The sequence below is a fragment of the Anser anser genome (assembly GCF_964211835.1).
Source record: "Anser anser genome assembly, chromosome: Z".
Lineage (NCBI taxonomy): Eukaryota > Metazoa > Chordata > Aves > Anseriformes > Anatidae > Anser > Anser anser.
Genome location: NC_139723.1, coordinates 69,659,696 through 69,674,527, shown reverse-complemented (window position 1 = coordinate 69,674,527; position 14,832 = coordinate 69,659,696). Strand labels below are relative to the sequence as shown.

The following is a 14,832-nucleotide window of genomic DNA, read 5'->3' as shown; positions in this document are numbered from 1 at the left end:
TGTAATTTAAAATACTTGATGAAATTAAAAATTATGCTGATCAAATTTCACAATAAAATACCATTTATCCAACTACTACTATAACTGCAGCTACCACGACTTAGCAGTGAACTGCAGCAGACCCACTGCACTTACCTATTCTAAACCTAAACAGAATCAGTTATTACCAGAGGGTGTATTCTGCTATACATTACAACTGCTTATACCCAACTCTGCAATACACACAAAATTATACTTGGACATCTTCTCCAATTAATTTGGACAGCTTAATACAGCCTTCTAAAGAGCTGGCAGATGGTCTGCATACTTCACAGCCATTAAAACCTCATACCGTAGCCCACTCCGATCCTTCAAGATAAGCATTCTCTTATCACACAGGAATTTGGAGAAAGAAGGTCTTGCTAAGGATCTTAAATACCACAGGAAAGCATGCTTTTAACTGCAAGTGGCAGTTTCCTCCATGAGGATTTTGTACATATTACCCAAATCTGTTACGTTCTACCATTTAGAAAAGAGTCTTTTAGATTATGAAAACCGAACACAGGCAAACGTCAGAGGTGGGGGGAGCACAGTCATCCGGACATGAAGCCATAACTGGAACTAAATTCTAGGAATAAAAAAATCTTAAGCTTTGCGATTTGGTCCCCCAGGTAAGGGTCACTGGTGCTACACAGGCCTCATTACAGCTGTTCACAAGGCACATACCCTTTGACTGTAGAGCCTAATAAAATGGAAAGTGGTGTGTGCCAGGTTTCCTGCTGAAAAGCACTAACAGTGGGAGGAGCAACCCCACTCTGAAAGCTCCAAGATTTGAAACATGCTTACTTAATGAATTTCTATCTGTTCTCATCATTAATACAGGCAGCAATTAGGAGGAAGGTGAAATTTTAAAGAATTCTTAGCATCTTTGGGACATTCATGTTTGAAATAAACCTCGTATTTCTTTCAAGTTTCTTTCAATTAAGGTTCAGGAGACTTAACAGTATTTGGAAAATATTAAGTCACTCCAGGCAAAGCTTACAACAACAAGTACATTTACCTAATATGTTTTAATACAACACATTACTCAAGCATAATGGATACTTAAAAGCAAATGTATACAAACCCTTCAGCCGTTATATTATGCGTGAATTCTCAGTAACTCACACATGAGAATTCCAAATTTTCTTACCTTAAGAGGTTGGCTGGATTTTTTATTACTTTTTAATTAAAGTGGAGAACACTTTCTGTCCTGGTATTAATAAAGCTGGATAGGATAAACCATGCTGTATTCTGCTTATGTAAACTAATATGACAAATCCCTTTTGCTAACTGCATTACTTAATCCTGATCCCAAAATACTGTGTAACTTCTTTTCAGAAAAAATGGCATTAACACTAACAAAAGTTATTTATTTAGTTAGAACATTGCCTTACCGTGTAAATGCCAATTCTACAAACAGCAAATGAGAGCTGGATACATTCAGACATAGTCTAAAGAAATTAAAATAAAGACATTACTAAGAATTCCATTTATTAAAAATTAATCTTTTTTTCTCTGACATCTCTCCCCTCTCCCCGAAAGAAATATCTGATGGTATACTACATGATGTTTCTCCTCTAAGACTGTACTAGACAGACTGAGAAAAATGCCATAAAAAAAATCAGATTATTCAAACACTTATTACCTTTCACAAAGCAGCAACTGCCAACACTATTGCATTTACTAACTCGGTATTTCATTATAGGCCTCAAATTACCCAATGCTCCCCAAATGCTCAAACACAGCATTAACATTTTCATGCAAGCTTCCAGTCCCATTTATTTTTATCTGTTCTGGCTTAAAAAGATCCTACAGGAGACGTTTTAACAGCGTAATGCATTTTATAGATTTTTAGTGGTATGTAAGAGTGTATCATCATGATATCATCGATCATGATAATGTATCATCATTCAAACCCTCTTCTTCCATATGCCAAAGTAGTGTATATACCTTTAAGTTTCTATATTTTTAAAGTCATACTCCTTTAATTTTCTGACATTTTCATGTTTAAAATAGAACTCTCTACTGTTTTGAATAAATATTTTATGTAATCTGTCACCGCTGTCAATAATCACATTAAAAGTTTTTACCCTCCACTTGCTCAACTTCCAGCCTGTTGTGATGCCACAATTCTATGTCATCTGCAGTCACCCAGAGATGCTGATGGGCTATGAATTTCTGATAAAACAGATGAAAAACACCTTCTGTAAAAAGCATAACAAAGACAGAAAATACATGCATCTTCTCCCCTCACCAAAGCAAAAATCTATTGTTGGTTTGCCATTTTGATAGATGGCCAAGCACAATAAACCAGGCTTACAATGATCTGTTCAAAACAGTAATTGAGGAATTCCTTTATATTAGGTATGAAATCTTTTCTCACTGCAGGCAAAAATTAAAGCAACCACATAGAACATTTTTACTCGATGTTTCCGAATTTCGCACACCATCCGCATTTATTTTAACATGTAGAAGGTGAAGTGCTGGATGCTACAGATTACAAACATTTTCAGTGAAAAAAAAATTCAGCCTCTGCTTTCAACTCACCTTCAAACTACAACTGAATAAGCAATTTAATCAGATTTATGAGTGAAATTTATAAATAAACATCTCATGAATTATGAGAAAAAAATACATAGCATCATTTTTCTTTTGCTATAACTGTTATATTTAAATTTTAAACAAGTAATATTTCATTAAACTGTCTGAAAGTCAAAACATGCGGCACAACCTGAAAGCAAACATCAACAGCATGGTTGATTTTGTTTTCTATATTTCAAGCTACAGTATTATTGCTGACAAGGGATGCTGCTTCCACATGTTATTTAAATTGCCAGGATGCTCTTTTGTTGTCGTTTTCGGCTTTCAGAACAAACGAAGTTCTATTACTCACACTCTGAGTTTCCCATAGAAAAAAAAAATAATAGAAAAACAGTAGAACTGATTTTGAGAGATCCCATGTTACACACTGTGGGGGGGAATGAACTGTACCCAGGTCGCTCCTGACAAAATCCACCTACCTTGCTGTAAAGGTTCCAGTGATGATTTCCCCAAGCAATCTAGTCCAGTGCTTCATTATCCTCACTGCTAGAAAGTTTCTTAATGTTTAACCTGAGTCTGCTGCAATTTAAACTGCTACACAGGATGATGTATATATTGATTTCTCTTCTCAGTATCATGACAGACTCTATGTCGATGGCAGTCCCATTGTTACACATGACGTAAAAGTGTGCTTCTGTTTGCAAAGGAACTAAACGTGCAGCAGCAGCATAACATTGCAGCTTGTCAGTGTATATAGATTGCTCTTTTCTAAAGAAGTGCCGTATTACAAATTATTTTCCTTTTTTATTTTTGTTCAGTACTTCCAGACTTCACACTGTTAGGTGAATTAAGGTGCAGCTCAAATCCCACAAGTGCCTGTGGACCCTAGCTTCAGCAGAAGAGACAAGGCTACATCCCAGTTACCTTACCTGTCTATCACGGGGCTTGCTATTGTGAATGTTTAGAAATCAACGAGCTATTAGAGGCTATGAACTCTAAAATTATCTCCTCTTCCTACTGTCATGTACAGTACCAGTGAACCTTTCCCCTATTAAATATTAATCAAATCCCTTCCCCAAGCCTCCAAGATAACACTTCTGATCTGCAACATATAGCATTAAAAAAAATCATTAATTCCAATGCTGTTTTTAGACTTTTATATTCATCCCTCCCCCCTCCCAGAAAAGCAACATTCTCCTCCAAATATTATTTCCATTTAATCACCAGATAACTCAAATGAATTTGAAAAATCAGATATCTAGTGATACTGAACTACAGACTATCACTCAGATCACAACATTGCAATATATATGATAATCTACTGCTACAATGGGGAATTTATTCTTGATACTTGTAATGTTTCATTACTTTGGTTTTGCAACTCATTTTGCACCATACAATTGAGCAACAAAACAATTGTTGGATAATTTGCATTTTGTTTACTTACAGTTTATTGTTGCTTTCTGAAAGGATTTTACATGGTAAGCATGAAAGTAAAAGAAAAAAAATAATTTTAAAATATAACTACAAATATTGCAAAGAAAGATACCTTATTTGATACAACTCTGAAAGGACTTACTCTTAACAGAAGTCATTTAACATGTCTAAAGCAAGAACATGAGTCTTCAGGTTGAGTATGTCAAATAAAATAAACACACTTCTGTCAACATGCACCCTTTTGCTTAGAAAAAGGGTCATCTCACAAACATTAAATTATTTCTCCAGCTGGCAACTCAACTTATGGCTAAGAGAACAAATACATGTTTTCCCAAAGCTTTGCTAGTTTAATCATGTGTTCTAAAAACGTCACTCTTCAAAATGACTTAGAAAGACATCTGCCTTGCAACTATACAACCTTTCATTCACCACAAGCATGTGTTCTGCCCATTTTTTTTTCCAAACACTCAGCTACCAGTATAAGTAACAGTACAAAATAATTTCTGTATTTGTTGTTTAAAACCAAAAAACTTGTAGAAGTCTAATACATGCACACATTAATCTGCAACTGAATGAATTCATTGATTTCATATCTACATCTTCACCAAAAACAAAATGAAGCTTCTACTTCTATTAACAGGACATCAAATTTTAAAGAGACTAATTAGAGTATGTTTTACGGTTGATCACCTGAAGCTGAAATAACCGGGTTGAAAGCATTCATAACACTTGTTTCGGCAGCTTTGGTGGGCCAAGGGGGGACCCTAACCAGCTTCTTGGAAAAGAAGCAAAAGGCTCAACACCTAACTGCAGGAGCTGTCATCCTCATTCTGCCAACGAACAGAAATACTTGACATCAGCTTGCTTTGCCATAATCCTTAATAAATTACAGCACCAAGTGTAGTTCCAAGGTCAGAAAACCAGAAAGCAATGTGACGTTGTTGTATTGGTTTTTTGTTTGTTTGTTTTTCTGGTGATATGTTTCTTTATTAAAATGAAGATTGCTATGTCTACTTGCTCATTTGCAAATAAATGATCTAACACAGTAATCACGTGTAATTACTGGACCTTCCAGGTAAAAGGCTCTTCCCCCTCCACTCCTCTCTGTATCTTTTTCAGTTAATAAGATATATGAAAGTCAGCAACACAACTGTAAACAACACCCAGAATTTAAGGTACCTCTCTGGAGGCAGCCTGAAACAAATTCTCAGAGCTCACGTGCCTTAAAGAATTTGTATACACCAAAAAGCACACACAACTACGCTACAGTACAGGTGGCAGGAACTTTGACCAGAACTGCTGTTTGCTAAGCTTGTGCACTGAACTCCAAGCAGTAACCTGAAGGCTTCCCTTTCTGCACAAGATGACACAGCCCTTCAGCACATTCCATCAATAACATTTCCAAATTAAACTCCCAATTTTTTAATACTGTTCATAGGGGAAAAAAGACACCAAATATTTTCACTTTCTCCTTTAATGCTGCATAAATAGATTTCTGGAATACCAACCTTTTTGCATATAATCGTTAGATAAATCTGAGTTTAGGGACTAGAAGAAACCTGATGCTGATGGAAAGCCAGTGATATGTGAACAGGAAGTAGGATTGGTTCCAAGAACTCTCTTGTCATCATAAAAAGTAATCAAATGGATGAACTAGAGAACAATGCTCCCCCCTCTTTTAGGCAATATTCTCACTAGAACAGTTTTCCATGACTGTTTCCAGGACTGCAACGGTTCAGACAGTGAAAGATGCAGATTAGCCAACACACAATTAATAGCTGCAAGAACAGCACAAACATTTCTCAAGAATCCTGGACCTTTTTTCCAGTCTTGCTGAAACCTGAAATTATGTAAGTTTCTAGGCAAGAATAAAGCACTGAGGGAAGAGATCACTCATTAGCGTTCATCATCACTCTGCACTCTGTACAAGCTGTCAGGCAGTTTCAGGTTCACTCAGCATTGTGGGCCTTTATATATAAAGTCATAAATTGGCTCGGATACAAATGTTGGAAGTCCAACAGCCTCTGCTCGTATGTCAAAGCAGCACCTCCAAGCAGAAGGAATCCTTTAGCTATACGTCCCTGGAGCAGATTAAGTATCTTCATAAATCCTGCTCAATAAAAAGTCTCACCTCCTGTGCACAACTCTGCTCACACTGGGGAGCATTCCTGGACACGATCCAGAACATTTCCATTTTCTGAGAGCAATTTCCTATTCTGGAACTAGATCTAGCTCTCCCCTCAGAGAGGGGACATGGAGATGTTTAGCATGTAGTGTAAGCACGCAGGGAACCATCTTTCATTCATACGTCCTTCTCAGGATCCAGCAAACACACCTTCAGGATCTCCACAAGCCTACCATCACACCTGAACCTCAAGCTTAATATTCCCCAATGGATCCATCTTCCAAGAAACTGTACAAAGTCATATTTTTTTGGTCTCTTTATCGCTACTGCAAAGCGAGGTCCAGAATTCAACTATACTCATGGGAAAAAGCAATTCCTGGATTATAATTGTCATCAAGTTCTTGTACTGGGAGAAATGACTTATTGCTTATTGACTCTCTTTTATGTTTTCAGAGACATCTATAGCATTGCTTCCCCACACCATCCAGCTGCCTCTTCTTCAGGCTGAAAGCCTATAAGTACATAATCCCTCTTTGTATGGTAGCAATTGTTTTCTTTTCAGTACCCTGTCATCCTTCTCCATATCCTCTTTGGTTTTACAATATTCTGATATGATGCAACCAGAAATGTAGCATTTAAGACAATGGCAAACCTTGCATTTAAGTAGTGTCAAAATGGCATTTCCTTTCTTTTTCTTTCTTAATTCTATAGCTAATTTGTTGACAGCTGTCAGGGTTTGAAATGACATTTTAAAGAAAGATCCTCTTTCCCCATCCTGAGCACTGATGGTATTTCAGAGCCTACCCATTCATCTGTATTGTCAGATTTATTCCCTCTACTATAAATATATATAACTTTGCATTTATCTACACCAAATTTCACATGCCAATTTATTACCAATAGCAAAAGGAGCAGTATGTTTTTTTTCCTTTCCCAGATACAATATGCACGCCTAATATTTGCCTCTGCATCAACCCATTCAAAGCACATGCAGTTCATACAACTTAACATGAACACGAAATTCCCTTATAACCCCTGCATTCTCCTCTCCCTCTTACTCACTGCCAGGACAGCGTCATTAACTCTCTTTTATGAAACTTATTACTGACAGTGCACAGAACGATTACTTCATTTAATTGCTTCAAAGTTTTGTATCTCTGTTAGGTGCAAAACCATATAATGGAAAACTAGGCAATAGTTACTGTAAAAGCTAATAAGAATGTAGAAAACAGATGCTTCTTCCATCAAAAAGCTCCAAGTCATAACCAGGAGGAAAAAAAAAACAAGATCTGCAAACTCACTTCTCACACATGAAAAATTCCTACTAGCTCTTGGATGCCACCTTGCTTCTTCTGACTCTTCCATGCCAAAAGCAAACTTGGTCCTGTGAATAAGTTTTTCTTCTACTACTCCACCAAAACATGCATCATAAATACAAAACACTGCACAAAGATTCGTGTTCTTCCTGTTGTTTGTCCTTGTAAGCAACAAAGCCACAGGGCAGGACCGTGTCTGAACACAAGAGGACTTGTCAGCTAGGTTTCCTGCCTTGTGCCTCTTCCTCAGCTAGCAGGAAGCTACTTACATCCTCATGTTGGCAACTAATAGTCACCTTACCAGGCTGCCAGACAGCCAAAAGAAAAGTTCTGTGCTCTGAAGAGCTCCAGTATGAGACGAGCCAGTCATTCAATTGCAAATACCCTATTTATGTCCCCAGGAACTTTTGGACAGTAAGACAGCTTGCCCTTCAGAAAGCTTTGCTGCACAAAAAGTGGAAAAAAAAAAGGCAAAACCAACATACTCCAAAATACTATAAGGTAAATGAAACAATCACAAGATTCAGTACTGCATATATTTTTTTCCTTATAGCTTTACAGTTGAATGGGCCCACATTCAAGCTTTTAAGTTTGAAACATTGTTTCCTTTGTTGATGGAAAGCTGATACCCTCACATAATCACAAAACTTCAGAACTCAGGCCTTAAGAGAAGAAACATCACAGGCTGTCAGTATTAAAAAATATGAACTGACGATACTGACAGCAAGCCAAAAATGGTAATCAGCATGAGGTATTATGAAGAATATTCTGTCCTTGCTAAAATGCAGATTTTTCTCACTTATTAAAAGCTTGCGTTTCTAACCTTTTGTGAAATTCGTCACCATTCTGCCTCAAACTAGGAGCTCTGACTGAAGAATTTAGGAGCAGCATTCTGCAGTACAATATGGGGCCCAGCCCATATTGAACCTTGGGAAAAATTCACAAGGACAGGATAGGGCTATTTGTACTAAATGGACCAGCACATTCTCAGAAACTGAGACACACTTTTGGATGTAATAGCACCTACTGCTCGAACGTAATCCTCATCACAGAAAAGGCAAAATGGTAAAGTAATTTGATTTTAAACATTCCAATTCACTTGTTTGTTCAGCATGTGTTATCTAAGGAGAATGAAATTTCTGAGCTGCAATACCTCCATTAATTCACAGCATCTTGCCGTCAAAATTATAAACACGTTAAAGCATTCTTTTGGGTTCCCTAGGTAGCTGTGTCAAGTTTCAGTTTTTGTAACAGCCACCTTTGAATCAAAACTTTACCTGAGGAATGCTTCCTCCTGCAGGAAGAACCAATGCAACATTTCACTTTTATCATCTTCTACAAAGAAATCCTGCACCTCTTCTGCTCACTCACCTGTGTTCAGCCAGGTGATCCAGCTGAGTTAAGTCACCAGTATTTTTGTTGCCCTTTCTATATAGCTGACAACATCTTTCATTCAGCAGAAAGTGCTCGTGATACTGGCTATGTAGAGTCTACCAAGGAGGAAGATTTGCTTTTCCAGAGCACCTCTTCCAAGTCGTCAGCCAAATCAGGTTCTTGAACTTCCAAGCTTAGTTAAATCAGAAGCATGCTCATTCAGGGAAGGTTGTCTACCAGAATTAATTCCATTTGCCACTCCCAGTTGATTTAGATTTGAATGCTATGCTTCACAGAGCTGAAATGCCAATGGGAACCTAGCCAAAACAACTGCTTTGAGTTAGGGTCTCCAAATTTGTTTGAGGTTTCTTTCTATATTGCTATGCTGATGCAGAAAACAATCAGAAGCAGCAGCAACCTCACTTCCAGATTAAGTGACCTGGGCTATGTATATAATAGCGAGTAATGCAGCAGAGCGAGAGCTTGTACTGAAGACAAGTACTGAGTACTTCAGGTATTTTACTTCAGACTAGTTCTGACCTGGTCCCGTGGACTGAAAACTTATTAGTTGAGTGCATCTTCCAATCCGGTTTCATCTGAAAAAAAATCAGGTACCGGTGATCACTCTGCAATGCAAACCTGTGTACACCAAGTTGGGATGACTAAGGTTCACTTCAAAAGTTCAAACATGATCCAAACACTAACACAGCTGAACACACCCTGTATGCTAGTTGATCTTCTATATGGTAGTTGGCTTCTTTTCTGCATTAAGCGATTTCTTAATCTTGAAAAAACGGTCAGACCCCTCATAGTCGTGCCCAATCAGCCTTACACACTGAAGGAGGGATAATATCTTACGATACAAGTCATTGTGCTCTACAGAGGGTAGAAATTTCAAGGATGATATACCTGATAGAGGAGTCAGAAGACAGACCAAGAATCTTTAAAACTACATGACAAAAGACAGGATTCATATCACGAGAGGGAAGTTCAGCATACGGTAAGAGTTGCGGCAAGGCCACGCTGACCTTTGCTGCTCATGCTGCAGGTGACATGTAAAACACCTGTACGTACCTCGGAGGAAAGGCCCAGAGCACACAGCATGGACCTTTCCCCATCTTGGCCTATTCAAAGAACAGCAGCTACTGGCTGACAATGTTTCAGTGGATGAACACTCTGACCTTCAAACAGATGGTTCCATTAAGGCATTTGTAGTAAAGACAAAAATGTTTCTCAAGGCCTGCCAGTACTAAACGATGTAACAGCAATGGTCAGACCTGATACGAAGTTGCCCAGAACTGTTAAGAGGTCACAATCCATCCTGTATTCCCACTTTCCAAATCAAATCTGTCTACCTGCTAGCATTTTTTAAAACACCAGTTCTTTATATGCTGCTTTCCCCAGTCATTAAAAAAATAATAAAAATTCTGAAGTTACTTCAAGGCCTATTCATCTAAAATTTAGTTCTATTTATGCAAAACCATCTGTGCACACATACAGAATTAAAATTGATCAGTATAGCTAGCAAATGTACAAAGAACCAAAAAAGTCCTTTTGGTTCTCTGTTAGAACAGAGAAAGAAAACAGTCCCAATCAAAGCAACAAGACTGCGCTGTGCTAAAAGTAATGTGTGTACCTTTTTCAATACTCATGCTTAACTTTAAGGATGAAGAAGCCACTGAACTCGAAGCAATTGTTCATGCAAGAAGTGTTCTCTTTAGTCTCAGGCTGAAAAAGACTCTTCATGATCTGCCCAAGGAACTCTCACGTATGTGATTGAGATACTATGTAGTATAGGACTCAATTTCAGTTTTCACATTAAAAATACTAAGGCTAGTTCTTTTGTTGTTGTTTCAGTCACATTCAAATTTCTGTATCATGCTCTGAAGTAGCTTCTAAAGGCTGTACACAGATCAGGCTGATACATGCACTTGTTTAGTCCAAGATCATTATCTAGTGCAGAGGATGCCACTGAAGAAGCGTATTGTGAAAGTCTACTCAGCAGCTTAAAATTTGCATTCCAAATCTCACTTATGAAAACTGAAGCACTGCCATTGTTTCCCCACAGGTTCTCCAAGCAAATATTGTAAGGTTGGTCACAAGCCATACTTTTCACAAGATGCATCATGCCATAATTTCTTAAATTAAGCACAGTCTACTGAACGTAGGCCAGCCAACACAAGTCTCTGTATGCACTATAATCCTTCCAGACACAACGCAGCAAGAACGAAGAAGAAGATGGTTGCAGATACACTAGAGGATTACGTAGCCCCAAAAACCATACTACTCCGTATCGATGCAGCTCTGTTAGCACAGTCTGTTTTAAAGGAGTTCACTGCAATATAAGCACAATAAACCATATGCATAAAAGGTGCCCTTAACTGAGTGAGGATGGATTTTCTTTTAGAGGTTGAACCTTGCTCAGTTATGCTGATTAAAATAAAAACACACAGAAAAAAAAAAAACAAACCACTCCTAACACTGTAATTATATCAATACAAAAATGAAACAGGCAACAGCTCTACTAGCTATTAAGATAGAGACTAGTCCCACTGTTCTCTTACAACACAAAACCAGACCAGAGCACCACAGAAGATACCTGCCTAATACTAACTTTATCTGGTATTTTTTGGGTTCAGCTCCTTAAAGGAGATCAAAGTCTCTGTCAAAGGCAGCCTCATCAAGGAACATCAGGAAAAGATGCTTCCTGTGCAAGCCTGGGAAGACAAGGCTGAAGGCAGACCCCGCGTCAAGAAATTACTGCTCCTGAGTCCACGCTGCAGCAAACCTGACCTCAGCTATTGGAGCCTCCTTCCACCGAGCTCCTTCATTCCGCCCCACCTCCAACCAAAACTTTGTGCAGTGCTCCGTCAGGGGGCTGCTGCAGTCAGAAACAGCTGCATCCTTGGCCCTGCTGGGTGCTTCACACTAAAGGCCGAGGAGAAAACCCCTGTGCCTCCAGGCTTTCACGCAGTTGCTCAGCATGAGGAATCAGTAAGGGACCTTCTGCTTAAGTGCTGAAGGTGAAAGACACCAACATAAATGCATAACGCTTGAGAGTGTAAAACTTTCTGAACATATGCAGCTCTTGCTTTTATGAACGTAACAAAAAGATGGCGCTTCTACACCTGCAGATTAATATCTTACTGTAACTGCAGGTCTTGCATAAATAAAGCGTAGGCCTGTCGGTACGCTGGGGCAGTCTGCAGCAACAGCTTGGTCCTCCAGGCTGACAGTGCGCTGCAGAAAAGTGCTTGCCTAACTCTCTTCCACGAATTCTTCCCGCCCAAGCAGACTTCCCGAGGTGCCTGAACCTCCTGCACAGCACCAAAAAGCCTCTCCATTTACCACCCTCAGCAGAGGAAGAGGAAGGAGGACCGATCTCCTGCATGCAACAGAGATGAGGGTTGGAAGGGGCTCTGCACAAATGCGTGATAAAATATTTGAACCACCAAGCAGAATTTGTTTTCCTTCCAAGTGAAACACAGACTCAAAAAATTAAGGCCTTCTACATTTTCGCTCCTTTGGTTCAAAGGGTTGATGCCAGTTGCTACAAGTATCCCAAAGATCCAAAGGATTCCTTCTGCTGCAGAGGAAGCGGTGCTAACCCTAGCGACAAGGGGTGGTCAGCGATGGATGAAGGCATCTTGGATCGTCCCAGAGCTTCAGTGGATCAGCATCCTGCTTAAGCTATTATTCCCAGACCCTGGCTTTCACCACCTACAAAAAATAGCCTGGGTGATCTGTAGCAACTTCTACAGCAAAGGAATCCTCTAGGTTTCATGCGGGACTATACCATGCCCGGTGAGATAGATTAGGCCTGGAGAAATTCTGTCATCAAAGATACTCCTGATACCACAGGAACGGTACGCAAGAACTGCACGGTCACTCGGGTTATCGCTACGCTGAAGATTTTTTATTTTATTTTTAGTGTAAGCCTGCAAAACGGGAAGAAGAAAAAAAAAAAAGTAAAAGGATGAACTGGACAAAAAGCGTAGGAGAAGCGATGCAGAGGTATTTAGTCCCCACAGAAGCGTGCTCACAGCTACCGGGGCTTGTTAAATTTGTCGCCCTCCTTCCCCCTGGCCGGCCTTCCGCGCAGCAGCCCAGCCTCACCGGGGGGCGAGCCCCTACGGGAGAGAGACGCGAGGAGCAGCTCGGGGCTCGCACGAAGCCAGCCGGCAACTTTCGTTACCCGGGTCCTGGGCGCAGCCCGCCGGCCACGCAGGGGAGGGAAGCCCGGGGAGGCGCTGGCACCGGCGGGGCACCCCGAGGGGGGCGTGAGGGAGCGCCGAGGGTGCCCCCGGACCGCTCCGCGGGGCTGGGGGGGGGGGGCGGCGGGCAGGCGGACCCCAACGGCCGCGCCCGGCCGAGCAGGTGCGGCGGGTGCGTGCCGCCCGGTCGCCGCCGCGATAGCATCGCCGCGCCGGCCGTCATTACGGAGCGATAAATCCCCCGCGGGGAGCGTGCCCCGCGCCGCCGCCGTTCAGGGTCACGGCGCGGGCCGCCCTCATTAGCCGCCCGGACGCGCCCGCCCGCCTCGCGGCACCTACCAGGTAATCCATGTACCGAGCCGCGCCGCGCCGCGCTCCGCGGGGCCGCCCCGTGTGTGTGTGTGTGTGTGGGGTGGGGGGGTGGGGGGGGGGTGAGCGGCGGCTCCGCTTCCTGCCGCCGCCGTGCGGGGAGGGGGAGGGAAGGGAGCGGAGCGGGGCTGGCGGCGCCGCAAGGTGCAGCGGGGCGGGGGCTGCGCGGGCGCTGTCACCGCCGCTCCCGCTGCTGCCGCCGCTGCTCGCGCCGCACCGGCCCGGCCCGGCCCGGCCCTGCCTGCGCGCGGGCGGCGCGGGAGGGGCGGGGGGGGGGGGGGGAGCGAAGCGGGGAGGGAGGGGAGGGAGGGGAGGGGGGAGCGGGGAGGGAGGGGCGGGAGCGGCGCAGCCAACCCCGGCCCCGCGGCACCGAGCGGCGCCGCCCCGCCCCCCCCCCGCGCGGCGTCAGCGTCAGCTGATCGCACACGTGGGGCGCCGGGGGGGGGCGCTTAAAGGGGAAGGCGCGGAGGGGGCGGCGGCGGGAGGGGAGGGAAGGGGAAGGGAAGGGAAGGGCGGGAGAGGGCTGGGCGCCTCGGGGGGGGAGGCGGGGTCCAGCCCTCAGCGGTGCCGGCCTGCAGTGCCCAGGGATCTCAGCGAAAATAAATGTCGCTGGGTGGGCATCACGCTTCTAATAAAAGCTGAGAAGCGCCGCTCAAGCATCCAGTGCCTGTGAGCGCACCGAAAGCCGACCTTACTCACGCGTTACAGCGTCCGCAGCCTCCTGCTAATGCCGTACCCTTACTCGGGAATAGGGTCTGAAAAAAAAAAAAAAAAGTTCCCATAAAAATACGGAGCACTTTCTGGCATGAAGACCCCGAGGCAATGAAAATGCTACCACATGTCTTCATTGGGGATAGACAGTTTGGAATCAGAGGCCCTACAAGACACAAATTCTAGTCAGTTCAAAAGGACCCGCCCTGCAATAAAACAGCCTCCTGCTTCACTGGCGGTACACACAAGAAGCTAGAACTAAGAAGTGAGACCAGTTAGAGGAATTCTGAGGTTCAGCAGGTTGAAAACTGACAGAAAATGCAAAAGGTCTGACGATAATAGACTTCAAAGTATAAACTTGAACCATAAATATCCGTGGCCACGTATTAACCGTCACCAAAATTATTTCCTAGAAAGATCCAGAAGGGTATGGAAATGGAAAAAGGACTGGAGGCAGAATGGATTTTTCATGAGGAGAATTTGAGCACGGGGAGCCAAGAACAGTCAGCAGCTGTATTTGCAGCTCTGATCTCAGTGGGTAACTTGGAGCCTGCTGTTGAGCAAACTCGTGTAACTGTTACCAGGGGCAGGGAGAAACTGCTCTGAGTAAATAAAACTTGAAGCAATTTGCAGCTCTTTATCTGAAATATTGACAAATGTCAACGTGCAGAGATACTACAAACAAAGATGAATGACTGCAACGGGAGAAGCAAGACCTCTCAAT

At 42.4% G+C, this 14,832-nt stretch overlaps 1 protein-coding gene across 13 annotated transcripts in view; it reads right to left on the bottom strand.

Annotated features, from left to right (window-relative positions):
* ARL15 (ARF like GTPase 15) overlaps window positions 1–13,662 on the bottom strand; it is a 216,987-nt gene extending 203,325 nt beyond the window's left edge. For 8 of the 13 annotated variants that reach the window (XM_083818313.1, XM_083818314.1, XM_083818302.1 and 5 more), the window contains exons 1-3: window positions 13,368–13,662; window positions 2,112–2,199; window positions 1,416–1,472 (exon numbers count right to left, since the gene is read on the bottom strand). In XM_083818313.1, the coding sequence (XP_083674439.1) occupies window positions 1,416–1,469 (54 nt within the window). In that variant the 5' untranslated portion in view covers window positions 1,470–1,472; window positions 2,112–2,199; window positions 13,368–13,662. Of the gene's footprint in view, window positions 1–1,415; window positions 1,473–2,111; window positions 2,226–4,009; window positions 4,026–13,367 lie in introns of those variants that run through there. The other 5 variants (XM_083818307.1, XM_083818308.1, XM_083818306.1 and 2 more) reach the window with 5 other exon arrangements.
* Between the last annotated feature and the right edge of the window lie 1,170 nt (window positions 13,663–14,832).